The 19,769-nt window shown below is 42.3% G+C and overlaps 1 protein-coding gene across 5 annotated transcripts in view; it reads right to left on the reverse strand.

Moving 5' to 3' along the window:
- Window positions 1-19,769, reverse strand: part of LOC311266491 (rho GTPase-activating protein 12-like) — a 55,657-nt gene that overhangs the window by 11,495 nt on the left and 24,393 nt on the right. For 4 of the 5 annotated variants that reach the window (XM_084368878.1, XM_084368880.1, XM_084368879.1 and 1 more), the window contains 2 exons: window positions 2,943-3,212; window positions 236-442 (listed from right to left, as the gene is read on the reverse strand). In XM_084368878.1, the coding sequence (XP_084225004.1) occupies window positions 236-442; window positions 2,943-3,212 (477 nt within the window). The remainder of the gene's footprint in view (window positions 1-235; window positions 443-2,942; window positions 3,213-19,769) is intronic. The other variant, XM_084368881.1, reaches the window with a different exon arrangement.

A 19,769-nucleotide genomic window follows, 5' to 3' on the forward strand; every position in this document is an offset into this window, starting at 1 on the left:
CTGGACGACGAGGAAATATCTTAAGTGCCTGCCAGAAAACAGTTTGATATTTTCCTCGTTTCTGTAGCAGTGGTAACTGTTGTCACGCTGAGGTGTTATAACTCTGCCTAATCAGTGTGAAGGAAACATCTAAGCTGTGTGCTAAAGAGGAAAATCTACCATGAATCAACCCACGACCCACTCCCACATGCATTCCCAGTAAGCAGACAGCAGATCAGATCCGTGCAGCCGGTACCTTCTCATTAGTATAGTCGCTGACGTACAGCGTGTGGCCGTGCTCGTCCATCTCCTCCGACCAACCGCGCGGCGGCGAGCCATACTGACTGTCAGACTGGCTAGAGTAGGTACTGAAGCAGGTGTCCTCCGATGACAGAGGCTGGAGCTGACCGATGGAGAGCGAGAGGAAGGGAAGGAAAGACGGCGAGAGCGAGAGAGGAGTGGTCTACCATTAGTGCAAAGAGAGAGGAAGAGAGGGGAGAAAAGAGAGGGCATCTTTCACCATGGAGTCAGAGAGGAGAACATGCACCCAGAACCAATAAATCATCAGAAACTATCCAACACCGATTTAATACAGTAAAGACCACCAGAGGACCCACCAGAGAGCTAAAAATCACTCATGTTCATGCTTGATTTGAAGCAGTGTGGTGTAAAGCTGAAGGTGGCTGCTGCAGTGTGCCACAGAATGAATGAGGTGACAGTGGCCGCTCCGTGCCTGTAGGTGGCAGTGTGGTACAGCCATTTAATGAAACCGCGGCCGACTCATAATCAGGGATGACTCGCTAATGAATCAGGCTAATCTGTTATGTCACAAAATGTTTGTCTGTGTTTTGATCGTATGTGTAGTCGCTCACAGTTCATCTCATAAATCACAACTGTAATAAGTCTGTGTGTGGTTTTTTTAATCAGAGCTTTTCTAGAACAAGTTATTCTGGTGCGGGTGTCTAATCAAGTTTTGTGTCAGAAGGAATATAAAACTTTCATTTTCTCTGAGATGTTTTTTTTTTTTCCTGTCTGACAATTCAAATCTCCCCAAGCAATCTGTCGGAGCTGAAAGAACAATTTTGCAGATGCCTCACTCCGTTCCGTCTGCACGTACAGCTGTTAATCATCAGTCAGACACAATATGTGATGAAGTACTGGCATGTTGTGTTTGTCATCTATTTAGTATCTGTCTCTGACTCATGACACCGACTCTGTTTATATGAGCAAGTGTGTGCGAGTCCTTGTAATTCTATGCTTGTGAGAACCAGTTCGAGCTCACAATGACAATATTTTTGCTGTTCACTCGTTTGGTTTAGGGAAAAAACTTTCAATTCGTTTAGTCAAAATTAGGGTTCTGAATTAATTGATCTAAGATTAAAAGGGACAGTTGATTCCAAAATCCATATATTCCTCTCACCTATAGCGCTATTTATTAGAGATGCACCGATTTTGAATGTCCGACTTTTTAAAAGTCTGACCTGCTTATTCCGATTTTCTCTCTTTCTCAGAACTATAATTGACAGCATACACAAACGTTCCTTTAATGGAAAGTTAATTTGTTTATTCATTATCAAAAAATCACTATACTCTTACACTTCTTCGATAACTGCACCAGATTATAGGATCGTCTCTCTCGATGAAACAAATCTCAAAATAAAAACTGAAGAGATCATCCCTACAGACGTCTGCCTTCTCTCGACTGTAATTGGAACTAGATGGCACTCGGCTTGTGGTGCTCAGCTATTTTCTTTCCGTATCAATGCGCAGAAGGAAGCACGCCTCTACTCATGGACAAAAGGCTAGCTAACTAAACTAGCTGATGTAATGTTGACATCCCGCGCCGTCATGAGCACGAGCCTCTTCACGATGAGTAGATCCACCCTTCCCCGGTGCAGTGATTTGTAATTTCTGGCACTTCAGGCATCCCAAACTCCGAGTGCCATCTAGTTCCCTTTTACTCAAGAGAAGGCAGATGCTCTACGGCTGATATGTTCAAAACAACTCAACTCAAACCAAAACAAAACAATCTAGATGGATAAACAGCACTACAGGTAAGAGGAAAATTGCACACTTTTGATCTTTGTTGCTACTGTCCCTTTAAGGTTTGACATTAGAGTGAAGGTAAAAGTCAATATGTACTCTGTCAGAAGAGCTCTTCAGGCAGTCATGTTTGTTATGAACTTTGTCTCAGATGTTCAGACAGGGAGGGCAGATATGTGTCAGATGACAGTCACACCTGCTTTCTGCAGGTGTTCACGTGTGAAATGACAAAAGGCTTTACAAACTATATTCTCCACATTTTTCAGATTCTTCCACTGTTGGTGTTTACATCTGAACAACGCTGAATGCATCTGTGTGTGCAGTCATGGAGAGGTGATGTGCTTTCAGTGGAGCTGCTTCAATCAGGAGCAACATATTGTACATAGGACTCTCCTTACGGCTCACCTCCACCTTTATAAAATCACTTTGGCCCAGCTGGCTGCCACAACACATAAGAAATGTGTCTACCTGTGTGTTACCTTTAACATCAATGTTTTTATTTCTTGAGCTTCTCTTTTTTGTTTATCTCTTGTACCAACAGCCAACCCACCTCTGCCTTTGAGCTTCCCTGCCCACCTTCTAAAGGTATCCGCTTTGCAAGATTGTGCTTTTTTGACCCAGTGGGTGACATTTAATCTTCAGGGGGAACAGTATTCTCATAACTTCTCTCAGCCCAAGACGAAGGAATAAACCAGGTATAGAGCTTTTTTTTTTTAAAGAGAAGATTTTGTTTCACTGTAGTTATTCTTGCCAAATAATAAAACACAATGACTCATAGTTTCAGGTGATTATACGACAATGAGCGCATAATTTCTCTCAAAAGATCATCCTAAATCTTACCAAATGGACCTTTAATTTAGGACTTGGCACTGAATGTTCATACAGATGTAAAATAAAGTGTGTCCAAATGTGTATGTTACCTCAGAGCTGTCTCCTGTGCTGTGGCTCTCTCCTCTGGAGCTGCCCGTGCTGGTGTCCCTGGCTCGGGGCGGCTTCCAGGTCCTCTCCTGGGTGGAGCGGTTGTAGTAGAAGTGCCTGCCGTTCTGGTCCTTGTAGGTCTCCCAGTCGCCCAGCGCGTGGATGGGGGAGCCGGAGGGATAAGGAGGCAGGTTGGACTGGGTGATCTTCAGTTCCTGGAGGTTGGTGTAAACCGGCGACTCAGGGCGGCCCTGGCCTGATGAAGATACCGTCTGAATGGGGGAAGGAAGAGAGAGAGGGGGAGAGCTGTGAGTCAACTGTGGTGGTTTTAAGTCTGTTATATAATCAGGGAGAAGTTCCTGAACAGCAAGTGATGATGCCACGATGTAAGAAATTCACAGCTGTCAGAGTGTTAATCAACAGCTACGCCTGTAAACGGGCGGATACTTTCATCTAAACACGTTAAAACGCCCTCTGAGCTCACATCAAACACCTCACCCCCACACTGTTAATGCCATGTTCCCACTGAGCTCAACGTGGAGTCAATCACTTAGTCTTTGCCGTGTTTGTGCTCAACATTGAGTGGCATTTGAGCATAAAGGAAATGGCTGAAATGTCAAACGACTGTAGATCAGGCTGAAATGGTAATTGTCGGCAATAAATGAGCAGAGAAAATTGAATGAACTCAGAAGAGGAGGAGGACAGGGGAAGGAAGTGCTGCTGTTATATAACAGAGTGGCTCATGTCAGGTAGAAATAAGGAAGTAAAACTGTCGATCAACACGCATCCTGAACATTGGGTGGACAGTTTGTCTGGGCTGATCCTCACAGCTGCAAAAAAACTGTGAAAACCTTTCTTACTATCTTCACTTCTACCATCTTTAACTATGGAAGTCTTTAAATGACACACTCCATATCTTATTTTAGAGCAAATATCTCCATGTTCATCCTTAAACCTGGACTTTCCAGAGTGGATTTTGAATCAGAAGGAGCTGCAGATAATAAAGACTGATACCAGCTGACCTGTGGAAACAATGAGGAAAATCATGAATCCGTTTCTAATATCAACATGTGGCAGACCAAGTCTCATGGCAAAGCAGAACCTCTGACATGTTACTAACACACTGCAGTAATGTTGTGTAATGTTTGACAGGTTGGAAAACCTGATAAACCACAAACCAAATGTTTTGATGCTGTTAAAATGGGAGAGTCTTAATACATGTAACTGTCACTTTGGCAGGTGACCGAACATGATTTAAGATATAATGTATTAAGAAAGAGAGAAAAAACTGGTGGATGTGGGGTTGAATTATACAATTATTGACAAGGTAAACAAAAAAGTTAGATCCTGTATCCAGTCGAACTACAACAGCACAACAGCCCGCTGCCTCTAATGACAGAGCATCCTTCTTCAAAACCCCTGACGCACGACTGATCCGGTCAATGGGCTGCTGCTCGTCATGATTATTTCATGCAGGCATTACAAAGACGCCGCCTGGCTGCAGAGCGACAGGGCAAAGAGAAAGTCATAAATAATGCCAGTGCCCGGAGGCTTCCTAACACTGGCTCTGTGATGTTTTTATTGCACGGGGATCAATAGGGATGAAATATGCAGGAGCCGAGCAAACAGCTGGAGGTACCCGGGAGAATCGAATATTCAGTGGACTAGAAGGAGCCTGAGAACAGTGCTGGTCAATACAGTATCACAGCCACATGAAGTAAAGGTGGAGAGTATATTGTATATACTACATAATTTAAGGTAGTTTTGTCTAGCTGTTTTTAAAGATTTTAGGAGACCAAGTCACTTGTTGGAAATCTCAGACAGAACAGGGAAAGTCACTTTGCAAGTTCTACCGCTGAGCCACGAAGTGAAGCACAAGACTTCCAAAATAAAAGACTGCTTGTACCAGAAATGCTCTGTCGTCCAGGAGTTAAGCTATGCTCAAGAATTGAAAATGTATAAAACATTACCTCTGGTGGTGAGCAACTCATAAACACATCATCCTCTTCGTGCAATGAGATCGCCCGAAGAAAACTTCTCCTCCAACGGGTCATTGCCATTGTCCCCGTTTAATGTTTGGAGTTTGAAATACTGCGTGCAGTGGTCGGTGGCGACACCGTTTTGTGGTCTTCCTGTATAACACTGAGTCAACATGTGATTTAGAGCATGGATCTGTCAAAGGGGAAGTCCTGCTAGTCAATCGACCGTTAAAAACCCAGGCAGTTAGGATCCCACTTCAGTGTCGGCCACTAAACCACATTTTCCTCCCAAAGCTGTTCTAAAATTAAAGGTCACTAAGGTGGTAGGACGGTAAAACTTTACCACAAAAATGTTGAAGAGGTGTGTTTTTTTTCCAGAGGTCTCACTTAAAGCTTCACAGGACATTTTTTACCTGATTGCATGTGTGCCCAAGTCTACAGCAAACCAGTGCAGGACACAAGAAGGTCTGTCATTAGTATTTAACTCCGCATGAAGGTATTTCACTTGAGGAGAAGTTGAAGACAAAAACAGAAAGGTGGTTTAAGAATAGAGCTGGATATCGCCACTGATTTAAGTCACAGGGTCCAGATTTGATTTGATTCGATTCAATACCTTTTCAGTTTGGGATATTTCAGTTATGTTACCAACTTTGCTTGGATATGAAGGAAATTCAGAGAGTAATAAATGCTGTAAATTGTACAAGGAAACCCTCAAACCTGGTGCATTATTAAAAATATTCATATTAATGTTTACATTAAAGGGGTTGCAATGTACTGACATTGATTATATTGATATTGTGTAAATAATACATAATAACATTGCTAAAATAAGTAAAACCTCACCTCCTAAATGCATTTTTTTTTCCCCCCGAAAAAAACAACCATCCGTTGGGTATACATTTCTGAGTTTGGCGCTGTAGGGGTGTTAATTTCAAACCCTGATCCACAGGAAAGGGCAAACAGGTCTACTGAAAGATCGATCTCAGGATTGTATGAATCGGTATCGGATCTTTCAAATGAGGATCGATTTAAATCTGCAAATCAGTCAATCAATTCAAACCAAGCACCCTTAGAGGGACTTTTCAAGAAATTTCAAGAAGTAGCATCATTGTCAGACTGTTTTTTATAAGCCACGAGGTTGTGAAACCCTCTCGGTACAAGACTCAAATAAAGCCTGAGAGTAAAACCGACAACAAGTGCAGGTAGGTCTTCCGATGACAGCAGCAATAGGGGCCATGTCGCATAACAGCACTCATTATGTAACTAAAGGCTGCACCGCCAGGTTGGCTCATTAAAAATGCAGGCGGTGTCTCCTGACTCCATTATAGCAGCGGTATATTCCTGAGCAGCTGGTGCTGGACATCTGGCGTGAACAGGCTGACCACCTAATCAATACTGCGCTCCAGAACCACTGAACCGCGGTGGGACATTTAAAAGTTGACCTCTTACATCGAGGGAGCTGCTCTCTTTCAAAGTGCACTGTGCTTCAGTGGAGGTTGCCAGGTGTACAAGTGTTATCATGTACTAAAGTGATGTGGCAGGAGGTACTTTGGGCATCCATGATTTTAAAAGTAAAAGTCTTGATTGCTTTTTCTGCATATTTTAAGTTATGTGGTGGGCAGTTGGACGGACATGAAACTCTGTTGAATGAATCATCGTTTCAGAGACGGGGAAGTTAGAAACATTAGAAGGATTTAGAAAAAAATGTCAAGAGATAAGTCAACTGAGATTTTCGAGGAGAAAAAAACAGTTCAGCTCACTATTTCTCTGTTTTCTGGTATTTTTTTTGAGCAGATGAGTCAATTAATCCCAACACAAACCCTGGCTGTGCGATTGAAAGGTGGCCATGAGTTGGTCTGACTGATTAAAATACTGACAAGTAAGTCTCAACCTCATCCACAACGCTAGTCTGCAGTAAGAAGCCTGGGGGCACACTGCACTGCAGCAGCCAATCAACACTTCTGATTGCAGCTCAGCATACTCCTAATTTCCCATTCCAGGCCGGAGCAGAAGTTAATGGGCAGAGAATAGAAAGGGACGCAGAGTGACGCTGCCAGTTGCAGATAGGAGACCTGCAGAGTCTTATCTGTACTGCCTGCAGCTCTGCAGTGGAATAATAATCAACCGGTCCAGTGTTCTTCAGCCACAGATAAACCACATCAGAGCCAGAGAGAAAAAGAGATGGAGAGAAATGGGAGAAAACGCAGGACTCTGCTTCAGGCACTGAAAGCATCGGAGCTAATATTAGATGGAAATGGCTGCAGCTGCTTTGGCATCACATCGTTTATATTTAGATTCCTCTGGTGTGAGATTCTGAACTCTGTGTGTTGTCCCGAATCACATAAACTTGGGGGTCACTTTAAAACTACAGGGTTGTTTTTTTTAAAAGCGAAAGCCAGGTGATGCCAACCGGGTCCTTTCAGTGTTTGTCTCAGTTGTGGTTTCAGTGGTTCTTTAGGGGGTTTTTGGGTATTTGTTTTCATTTTCTTGTCTTCAGATAGCTTGTTTTGTCTGATCAGTAAAACACTAATAGACACTCAAATCATAATGACTCGAGACAAGAAAAAACAGCAGATCTCTTTACCTTCTCTGTAAAGAGTTAATGAACGTATGCTAATAACTACAAGCTGACTGTGACAAAGTACAAAAACCACACTGAAAATGAACCAGTACTGCTTTACAAAACCTTACTGAGGTAAAACTATTATCTGCAAAAAAGGTTCCTTGTTAGTGTTTTCCTACTTACTGCTGTTTAAGGTTGAGCTCATTTTAACTATATACTGTTGGGTAGTTTAATCTAAAGCATTACATCATATTCTATAAGATCGTATGTTTATAGCGTGGCTCACCTGTGAGAACCACATACATTTCTTCTCATGGTGTCAGAAAAACAGCCTGTTTTCAGCTTTGTGATAATGCATTTCCCAACTAGTCCAAGAGGCTTTGAAAATAATTTACTGAGGTTAAGAAGAAGGAACAATTCATCCTTCACTTTATTACAGTTTATGACAACATGCAATCTTAAAAACTAAAGTTGCGTATTTATTTCACAGTTGACACTGTCTAGTCTTCTTCAGCTGAGACCAAACTAATTAAATCTCTCCAAATCCAAACCAACTGAAATTGGACTACAGCTCATCTTTTTGTTTTTGTCAGAGAGGTCACCGCTGACCAGAGGTGCAGACATCAGCGTCCTTTAGGTGGCAGCAACAAAGTTTGTAAAGTTTTAAAAGGGATGGGTCAGTGATGGAGGAGGACGAGGAGGAGGAGGTGGAGCTCCACATGTTCACCTCCCCGTTTCTGTGTGACACAGATGAACCTGCTCTGCTGCATACCACAGGGAGCTAGGCCATGCAAACACAAAACATACACGCTTGTAAACATACACACACTGTGGAGTACTTTGATGCCAAAGTGCGCGGGTGAGGCTAAAATACAAACGTGCAAGTTCGCACATGTACGAACATGCTCACAAACAACTTACTTACTCTTCCTACTTCCTCGTCCATTCAGGTCTTAGTTTCACTGGGTCAATGTAACACAGCAGACCATCACAGTCACACAGTGTGTCTTACTGAGGAGCTGCCCAATGACACATGTTGCATAACATTAGAAGGAAATGTTTTGCAATATTGTCCTCTTTGGCAACAGCTATTATAATTTTAGCATGGTGGAAAACAAGAAACACCTGTATTTACCACAAGAACAAGAAAGAAAGTGAATTTAAGTTTGTGTCCCTTTCGTCTGAGTTGATTTAAAGTAGGATAATTTAGTAACTGGTATAATAGTGCTAGGTGCTACACTGATTGCTGGATGTGGGACAAATGTCAAGCGAAACCAGCCAGGGGGTGTGACAGAGCCTGATCGAAACAGGAAGAAAGGAGGTTGTGGTAGAGAGGAATTGTGCACGGTGCATGGAAAATGTCCAGGTTGTCTTTCCGGTTAAGATTACATCACAATGAACATGAATCACTCATAAGGTTTTTTCAATTTTCTGGCTGTATGACTGCAATTTTAATATATTACAGACATGTATTCTGCTTGTTCAACCTTAATCTATCTGTATCATTTTGTACATTTTCCTAGGGGGTAGCATCGAATACATAACAGAGAGGGAACAAGAAGTGAGAGCACAGAGGAAAATAAAAGGTTAAGCTGAAGGACAAAACATAATCATGATTAAATGGCTTAGGTTATCCTCAAGAGACCTTGAAAGAACTCAAGCTTGGAAAACACATGTCCATTACAGCCTGATGTCTCTGTCTGTCTGCTCTGATGTAATCTCACCAAATCTGACTGAAATGAACAACAGGGAAGAAAGGCAAACCGCGGACAAACACACTGCAAGTCAACACAAAATGGCCTTGAAGCACCGGCACCACCCAGGGCAATTACACAACTCTAGAGCAATTACAGTCAACAGGAGAGAAAGGCAGACAATGCAATGCGGGAGAACACAGTGAATAGCCTGAGGCGAGTTTGATCTCTGAGTGGCCTCATGATGCTCAGGGCTGGAGTCATGAAGCATTCAGGCTGCACTGGGCAAAGTAGATACATCCATACTTAAATAAGGAATAAGAAAACAATAATGAACCATCAACTGAGCTTAACACACATGACACCTACACGTGTCTGTTTTGGGACAAATCATTCATTCACACAATCCTTGACAGCACAGACTAACCGTGTTTCCATCAACTTACATCGACTAACAACAAAACGAATATAAAACGAGAATTTGATTTTAAATTGTATAGGAAAGGAGTATTTTGAATAAATGTATAAAATATGAACAATGAAATCTCTACTAGTGTTGGATACGATCGATTTAGCACAACATCTAGGGCTGGATGGGCTGGACGTTGGCCCATGTTAAATAGGGAAAGTTACCAATTTCAGAGCTCTCAGTGACGGCTTTTACTACCAAATGCAGCAAGCGAGGAAAAAAGAAAGAGGCAAAGAGAGCTGCCTCGAAAAAAGGAAGGAGTCGTGCACGTGTGGTGACATAGAGAGGAGAGAGGGGACTGCTAAACTGCTAAATGGACAGGAAGTTAGCTAAAATGATGACAACACTTACAGCAGCTTTAATAATAATTTAGTTTATAAAGCTAAAAATAAGTGAGAAAAATGAACACCTTTTTGTGTTATTTTGTGACATATGCAATACGATCTGTCTAAAGTTCATTTGGGAAAAGGAGAAATATACGGTTCTTTGTTCTTTGTGGGATATCATGAATGTCTACACAGTTAGAGATCAGAGAGAAGTGATGTACAGTGCCCTCTTTTACATGATCCCGCCTGAGTGCAGCATCCCTGAGGTCTGTCAGAGAAGGCAGGTCCACAGAGGAACCCTGATCTTGTTCTCAATCTAACTCTGATCTACTCGTGTGTCGACACGAGCGAGCTGCAAATGGGTCAAATGTAAGAAACGGCAGGAGGGAGAGAAAGTTACAGAGAAAGGAAAGAGGCAGAGAAGCTGCTGCAAGATGATCTGATCCGGTTATTGTCTCATATTCCTGACATATTGTCAGAAAACCCTCTGAATTCCACACAGTCGGACGAAATTACATTGCACCGTGGCAAAAGGTGAGCCAGGTTCAACGCTTTTGCTCGACAATTCTGCATATTTTTGTCGGTGGTAGTCTGATTGCTTCAAATAATGGAACAAACAGACAAAATAAGCATTTCTTGTCCACTTTCACAGCGTATGATTCTCCGTACACAGTCGACTGTGGGTTGCGTGACTAAATGCACATAAGTACACAAGCACAGAGTACAGAGTGCACCTCAGTGACACAGAAAGTGTGTTTAGACACAAGTGATTAAAGTTGGCGCTGCCCAAATGTAGGAGGAAATGAACTTTTACAGATGTGTGTGTATGTGTGTCTTAGATTGCAGAGTGTACGACCATATGCTTGTGTGTCTGGAGCAGCAGCTGCCTGGATGCTGCTCTGCCCTCTCCACAGGGAACGAGGGCTACTCACTTCAGGCTGGGACATGACGCCTGAACCCTTTCTGAATGGAGGGAAAAATCTAATTTCATAGCAAAAAGATATTTTTAACCACAGAGATTCAAAACAAGTGAGCAGGAACAGGTTCGGTGATGCTCGGTGACACATTTTCCCTCTCTTGTCTAGAGGGTTTTCCCATAGTGATACACGCTTTTTCAATAAAACTCTAAAAACGGCTGTGTAACACTGTCAGAGTTGAATAGGCGATCACTGCAGGGGTGATGCTTTTCTGCAGAGATGAACCAGCCTGAGGTAACACAGAGCAGAGAGAGGCAGCTGAATGATTAATCCTCTAATTCCATCTACCTGACTGGTCACAGCTAATGACGCTAATTCTGGCTGGAGGCTGGAGGGGTCCTCTAAGGACAGTTGCCATGTGTATGATTATACAGTATAGGGATGAACGACATGGTAAAAAATATGTGTCATATTGTGATTATTCAGATATGACTGAGATATGATTCATGATGAGTGGGAATGATCATTGTGGCATCACAATTTTCATTTTCACTGCAAAACTATCAAAATCATGAAGATACCCTAACCCTCATACAGCATATATATATGCTTGCGTGTGTGTGTGTTTGTGTGTTGGTGTTTGTAGGTGATTATGTAAGAGGGTAGCAGGGGGACTGGTTCGGTCACTGCCCAGGACACATAATGCAGTGGGATGTGACTGAGGAAGATGTACGCTGTGTGTAGCCCTCCAATCTAATTAAGGCTCTGTGCAGGATAAACATTGAGCTGTTGCTAGGTAAAAAATGCATCTTTCGAATGTCATTTTTTTTAAGGGACAAGGCAAAGAAAAGCTCTCAGGTGCCCGAGATGAAAGAAAGAGATCCTTCAGTACAAGTTAAAACAACAGATTGAATCCAAATGAGAACGATAAGGTTTTCATTTTCACAATGCAACAGCCTCAGTTGAGATTTGCTTATCTTAGAAATAAAAGGCCGACCACATCACAACAGGCTTTCAGGCGGTATCTAAATCGCCACTGATGGATGTTTACATCTTGTCGCCTGCTGTGGCAAACCAGCTCTGTTGGGCCAACACAGCTGAGGAGGATTAAGATGTGAAGCGGCGATATGGAGACTTCCCATATCGGCCCTGCTGCTCGGTTAATGCCAGGCTCAGTCACAACATCCTCCAGGAGACCTGTGAACCGGTTGTCTGTTTATCCTGTGCAACACCATGCTTATTAAATGAAGTGCTGCATGAAAGTCCTGAGCAGAAACACCCAATTTAATTTAAACTACCTATTAATCTGTGGATGGTTTGGCTCAGCACACAAGTTTGTTTACAGCAGAGCTCTGTTTCACATTCACATGAAGTTACAATCTCTCAAATCTGAGGGTGAGACAGTTTTCTACTCATCACAGCAGCTGGTTGTTCAATGCCTTGCTCAAGAGTAATGTGAGCGGTTTCAGGCGGAGCAATTTCTATTTACTTTACACCCAGATTCATCCCAGCTGGTCTGGGGATTTAAACCCACTAATGTACAGCTGCTTGTCGGTGGCTGAGCGAGCTGACCTAAAAAAACAAAAGAGCTGGAGAAACTGTAAAACAATGTAACATATCTCCTGTTCTGATTAATGAATTGTTGGGGGTTTGTTGTGTTGTCAATACTGGAATTTTTAACTTCGATACAAGACCTAAAAAAATATCGATATTTGATACGACAAGGACAAATTTACAAGGACAACATTTCTGATTTTTATTCAAATATAAATATATTTATAACAAGCTTGTGTACTGTGTGTTAAGCACAACAGCATCTAAGTTACTTCTAACCACACTGAGAAGAGCAGGAGGAGATGGGCCTATGTCGGATATGCAGCGGTACGTGTGCCAACTTGCTGTCGGTGTGGAGGGAGAGGGAGAAAGCACAGCTGGCAAACTATAAAAGTTGCCTGACGGGGACTGAGTGTAATACATATGTATATATAACTTTCAGCAAGTGGCATACCATCCCCTCTGCTAATATTTGCCTTCTTGGGAAAACATGCACTTTTCTCTATGAACTTTTGAATGTATTTCTGCCAGGATGTATTTTCGTGGTCAAAGTGACAAATATGAAAATGTCTCAGACGAAGCAAGCGAAGTGGGTGAGAGAGTTTACACAGGCAAAAACATGTTTTACTCCTCACAGTCCGCAGCAGTGAATGTCAAGAGAGCGGCCCATAAGGCATATCAAACATTTCCAACTGAATAGGAAAAGGGAAAATGTGGGTAAGAGGACAGTGAGAGCAAACACCTGCAGCCTGATGCACCTGTCCACTCCACTTCTTTTATCTCAGCCTTTTACTCTTTTCTGCACCAGCACAACCAGCCGCTGGCCTCTCAAGCTATAAGAATCAACCTATGAGTTACATGTTGAGTTGTGTCTCTGTGCGTTACAAGTCTGAATCCATTTAAATAACTTAATATGCTGAGTGAGCGTAGCCTGTTAAAGTCTACACATCCGAGGCGACAACAGGCTTTTAAAAGCAAAAAGTACTTAAATCATCGTCAGACACCGTTTGACTTTTGTGTGCCTAATTTGATGCACCAGACCTCTGATCTCATTTGAAAGTGGTGAGGCAGATGGCTGCATATCTGTGTGTGTGTGTTTGTGTGTGTCTATGTGTGTGTGTGTGTGTGTGAGAGAGAGAGAGTGTTGTAATCCCTCCGTGGCAGACAGGGCACAATCAGTTCATCTCCCATTCAGCAGCACATGAGAGAACACAAGCGGGACACAGCCTGGTTTCCACTGCAGTATCCTCCAATCAAACACTGACTTCTACAACAAGGACCATAACGTTTCTGATTCCACCAGTTCAACACAGCACGCTGTATACCTCAACAAAAATACAATAAATTAGTCAGGCAGTCATTTAGCTGTGGCTAGAAAGATACTTCAGGATTAGTTGCTTGATGTGATGCAGTCTGAAGTTGCTTCCAGGTCATTCAACTCAGTGTGTTCATTTCTATCTGCCTGTTTTATGCATATTTTCAATTGGCAAAGAAGTCAATATTTTACATAAAAGTTTTTATGCTTTGCGGAGGTGGAAAAAGGTGGAGTATCAAAACAAGATGCAATGGACACTCGACACTGAAGAGACAAAACATCACATCTGTTTGGAGCGATGGGAAACTGGTTACCTACTTAAAATTAATACAAAAAAACAAACATAATAAAATAACGTCATATGTTACTCCATCTTTTTCTGCCTTGGCTTAAGAATGACTCCCCTTGGCGTAGTCCATCTTGATGCTCCATCTCCCAATATTCGTCTAACAGGAATAGAAACAAATTTTCCAAAGGTTTGGTTAAAACTTGCTGTTATTCCTGCTCGACACACTGACTTTTTGACTTTTTGATTCTACAACTGAGGGACATCAAAGTCACTCATTTTAAATTTCTTTAAAGATTATGATTATTATTCTGTCTTGAAGGCTTTACTGTTTCCCCTCTACAAATGTCCATCAACAGCATCCTTACTGAATTCATCAACCTGCACACTGACCCAAAACTTGAGGATTCAACCAGCTGAATCAGATCAAAGACCTTAAAAAATATAATTAAAATCTACTTTTGGAAACCACCAACCACAGCTTTGAGGAGCTAAACACAGTAGTTCATCCTGCCAGATCACATTACAACAGACACAGCGTCACTGTTGAGCAGCCTGACCCAGCTGGGCCCACTGAATGGGTTAAGACCAAAACTCAGCAGGCAGGAACACAACTGAGTATTATTTCTTCAAACACAGACACAGGTCCTTTAAGGGCCATCGGTCCAAATGTGCTTGACGTCCATTCATGGACATGAATGAGGCCACAGGCCCATTAACCCAGCAAACAGGGACACAACACAAGCATGATGCTCTGAGCTCAGCAGTGTAATTGACAAAGATAAAAGGAGGCTCTGTGGGGAGCAGAAATGATCCAGGCACACTTAATTCATTCAAAGCTACACGCTCGCCTTCAGTGTTGCCAGTGGCTGAAATACAGTCTGTCTAGACATGTCTCTAAAAACAGCTGTGTGTGCCTCTTTCATTTAAATGCTTGTCTCAGTGCTGTTTCTGGGACTTTTATTTGGGCAAAATATAGCTTCCATAATGTGAGCTGAAATATTACCCACACTGTCCGAATTATTTCATAAACCTGTTAGCGATGCAGCAGCAATACTCCACAATCTCACCTGACTTCCTCATACCTTCAGCCTTTTGTCTTACAGCCTTTCAGGGAGCAAAGTGACGTAAGATTTCACATGACATTACAACCAAAACATAGGCGCTTGTCTAATATTAAATGAGGTTGGAAATGCCAAATAATTACTAATCTCTGCTGTTCTTTAACACCATATTTTTCATGTAAAGACCATCTAAGTAAATGTGTTAGTTTCTTCACACGCTTCAATGACAGTAACCTGAACATCTCTGCGTCGTGGTCAAAAACAAGACATTTGGGGCCGTCATCTTGGGTTTTGGGAAATACTGATCAACATTTTTCACCATTTTCTGGCATTTAAAAAACCCAAAAACTAACTGATAAATCCAGTTTGTCAGATTGCTGCGAGTACACAGCCTCTGTACATGGGGCGCACACTCTACCAATTGATTTCCTGATGTTTTAAAGACCAAATGATCAATCGATAAACAAAGAAAGCAATCAGCATCATGATTGGTAATGAAAATAATCGTTAGTTGCAGCTGTACATGGGAATGTCCAATCACACTTGAGACTTCCTGGAACTGGAGGTCCACAGACCCTCAGCAATGACCACAAACACCATCCCAACATCAGTCTCACAGCTTTAGTTTTACAGCCCACACCAGTTTCTTCCCACCTCAGCCCTCATGAAGAGCCACATTCTTTGCCTTCAAACCGTAATAACACTATAAGGTCAAACATGTGGGTGACAAGTCAAATGGCAGCCAGGCTGAAGACAGAGGAGGCAGAGGTTACATCAAAAACAACCTACACACGGTCTGATGACTCAATGTCGCCACTAAAAGTTCCAGCAAATGTGTACAACTGACAAACACGGGGTGAAGGAAATACTGAACCAAATGCAAACATTTCAATACTTGAGGACTAAATGAACAAAGAGGAAATGAAAGAGATGTAAGATGAAGCACACACAAAGTTGTCGAGTTCGACATTCAAAGCCCTGACATCATGAACCAGAATCTGGAGAAAATATTACTAAGGTCAGATTATGGAAACACTTAACGTCATGCATTCTAAGACACATACGTAACAGAGGACCTCATACATGAGTGGGCACTGGAAAACAGTGAGTCACGCCTGAGATGTGACACAAGTGGCCTTTTGACTGACAAAACAAATCATGAGATGAATGCGTTACTTAAGAGGGAGAATTGTTTTACAATCGTACAAACCCTGATGGCATTTTAACATTTCAATTCTATCAGACATAAGCTAGCACATAACAAATGTCCACTTAAATATAGCTGCAGCCGTATATAAAATCAACATCATCTTTATTTGGTTGGTGCTAATTTCTCCATCTGGGAGACCAAAAACAGCCCTGTAATTATACATAAAATGGTTAGATAGGAAGTTGACTTGTTGACTGTTGCACTTCAGTGGAAAATTGACAACAAACTGCCTGTTTTTAAGAGGTCAGTGCAGCGCTGGCCTAATTGGGTTAACTAGGTTACTGGCTTGACATTTATATAGGACATTTTCACTGATGGACCCAGTTGTATTTTAAGCTAACTGTGCTTTATTTAGAGATCTAACAGTCAGATACTACCACTGCATTTGATTACATTGAGAAGCAGTACTAACTGTTGACGTACAGATGATGTAATAAAAAAAAAAAAAAGGGTTTCAGCTAATGGGGTGAACAATTTTCCTGGTAAATTGCTTTTTCCAGTAAAACTCTTCAGTCATGATCTCATGCTGCACAGAAGCTGTAATTAAAAAGTCCAACCAATTAAGTCATCTTAAATGTGTCAACAATCACATGTTTCTGGCAGTACCATCAAATCTTCTGCTGCTACAGTAATATTCAGTTTACATTTAACATTGATCCCTCACATTCAAGAAGTAATAATGTTGTTTGCATGACACTTTTCAGATCATCTGCAACCCTGTCCTGGCCTCAAAATGTCCAACCTCCCATGCCGATCAGGCAGCCATGGGGCTTGCCTGGACAAGTCCGGTCCACTGAATTCTCACTTTGAAACCAACAGGATTCAAAAGATCTGCTGCCAACGCTCTGGTGCCAAACACCACAGGACACAGGCAGAGGTCCTGTGTCCATGCCTCGACGGGTTAGACTTGTTCCAACATGTTCCACGGATGCTCGATCGAATCTGGATCTGGGGAATTTGGAGGCGAGGTCGACACATTGACCTCTTTGTCACGTCCCTCAGGCCATTCCTGGGGACTGCAGTTGCCACAAGGGGTTTACTTTACGAGAATTCGAAATATAGAATGAAAAGTGAAGCCAGGATGATTTTTAACAGACAACTAAACCCCAGGGAAACACCACACACCTTCAGGTCCAGAGCGCCACTTAAACACACCCGTTGAACGGCGAGTGAAGAGGCCAGTAATTGCAATGCAGGAAAGCAAAGCAGCAGAATGCAACGAGAAAATGACACAGCAATTAGAAAAAGCTCAGAGTGTAATTAAGCTTGACAATGTGCCAAAATATTCCCTCTTAAGTCCTTTCAGAAGGTCAACAGGAGGGCAAAGTAATTGGCGGTGAATAACGAGGAAATGAAATAGCGCTCGAGTCGATTGGTGCAGAGATACGTCAACGAACCCAATGCATCAACCTGATTTAAGTGTGCAGAGGAAAAACTACACATAATGAAAAGTTTCCCTGTTGTTTTCTGTGGTGCTGAGGTAAATCTGCATCTCTCTCAGTCCATGTAGGTTAGCCTGCTGTGTGTCCTGACAGAGATTCATTGATCATCATGCATCCCAGTTAGAGCTGCGTCTAGAAAACAGGCCAGCGAGACCACATCTTCTCTTAAAGGGAAAACCACAACACAAAGACTATTTTGCAACGGAAAGTGTTTTTCCTGTTAGTGCTGTTTGGTAATAATTCATTAATGCCTACACCACAAGTGCTGCTGCTGAATTGTGTTCGTTGCATACTGTTTTCCCTGACTAATGAAGGTGTGGTGCTGTAAAACATCTGCTACTGAGATGGTAAAACCTTAAATGTTACTTCTAAAATGTCTTCTTTCTCCTCATCTCCTTCTTTCTTGTGCATTTTTTCGAGCTCACTTCACACTCTTTGTGTTCACCAGGGAATCGTGTATCAACCTGTCTCTGCACACCTTAAAAAATGTGGTGAGGAGGAAGAGAGGGAGAGAAAAAAAATACATGTGCTCAAATACTTTTCACCTCCTCCAGCTACAGAGAAGAGGCCACGTGTCCCAGTTTCCTTACAGCCGCATGCCTCAACAGCACACCTCTTTATGGAGGAGGAGGAGGACAGTAAAAGGGCAGGTATGAGGAAGACAGAGGCAGGAAGAGAGATCCCCCTCTGGCTAAGGATGATCCTTCATTCAGCATGTAGCATGTCAGAACTTCTTTTAAAGAGGACTTTATGGGCGCGGGTTAAGAGAAACTGTACGAGGAATAAGGAGGAATAGTACTTAAATCCCTATAATAATAAGGAAACCAGGCACATTAAAGAAATCCCTTCTTATTCTAAATGTATGAGTGTGAAAGATTTTGCAGCATCGTTCTTTAAATATGGTCTCTAAACTTACAACTTTATGTGGTAGCAATTGCTTGTGACATTTATCATTGTGTTGTTCACAAACGCTGTAAGAAGTTATGAGCTTCTCAACAGCAAAGCGTAAAATAACAAGAGAAAGAGCTTTCACACACTCAATGACTCCTCTCTGAGTGGGTCATTTATAACTACCCTATCAGTCCCATCATCTACTGCAGAAAATCCATTGACCTCTGTCAATAATTAGTATTCAGAGACTACAAAGCAAGGATCGTGACTGTAGGATCATTTGCAGGATAAAACTAGGAGGAGCACCTCGTCCTAGCTCAGGGCTCCACACTAACAATGGTTGCACCCAATAATACATTTTAATTAAATTTCTTAATAGATTACATAAATGCTTGTAAAAAGGAATAAAGTTGCAAATACCAACATAACATAGAGCAATGGTACTGAGACGCTACAGCATTTGGCTGGTGGATGGTGCCAACTTTGGGCCCTGGAGACGCCATCAGCTCATCCACCACAGCACTTGAACAAAGGCAAGAGTTCAATATCTCATTTGAATGTTTTTTATTGTGCAATAGCGTGGTATCCTCCTCTTCCATGCTCATTCAAAGTCCATCTGCACCCGCTCATTCCTGCCACCAAATTGTTTGAAACGGTTGAGAAATTTTAACTGTACGCCTGCCTCAGTGCAAGAACATGATTTGCATATATGTTTCCTCGGCTGTTATAAAGCAGGCGATTTGCTTCTTGAGGGAATGGGGCAGGATATGTGTCATATAACCGCCATCTTTTATAATGTCTCTGCCAGCCTCTTCAGCCAACCTACCCTGGATAAATACAAGTAAAACTGCCAGGAGAGTTGCACAAATTGAAAAAAAGGGGGGGGGGGAAACTGCATTACACAGGCGTTGTCAGCTGCTGCAGCTTGTCTTGAAAATGATTCCTGGCAGCTTCCACTCAGGGGATGAAGCAACGTGGGGAGATGAGCCTGAGATAGAAACTGCTGGCTGTGATTACTTCGATGACCATGCAAATCCTGCAAGGTCGTTCTGATAGGCACGCAGGGAGGCAGAGAGGTGGAGGCAAAACGCTGCTACAAATGTGCCATAGTGACAATTC

Source organism: Pagrus pagrus (assembly GCF_965226575.1).
Source record: "Pagrus pagrus genome assembly, chromosome: 12".
NCBI classification, from domain to species: domain Eukaryota; kingdom Metazoa; phylum Chordata; class Actinopteri; order Spariformes; family Sparidae; genus Pagrus; species Pagrus pagrus.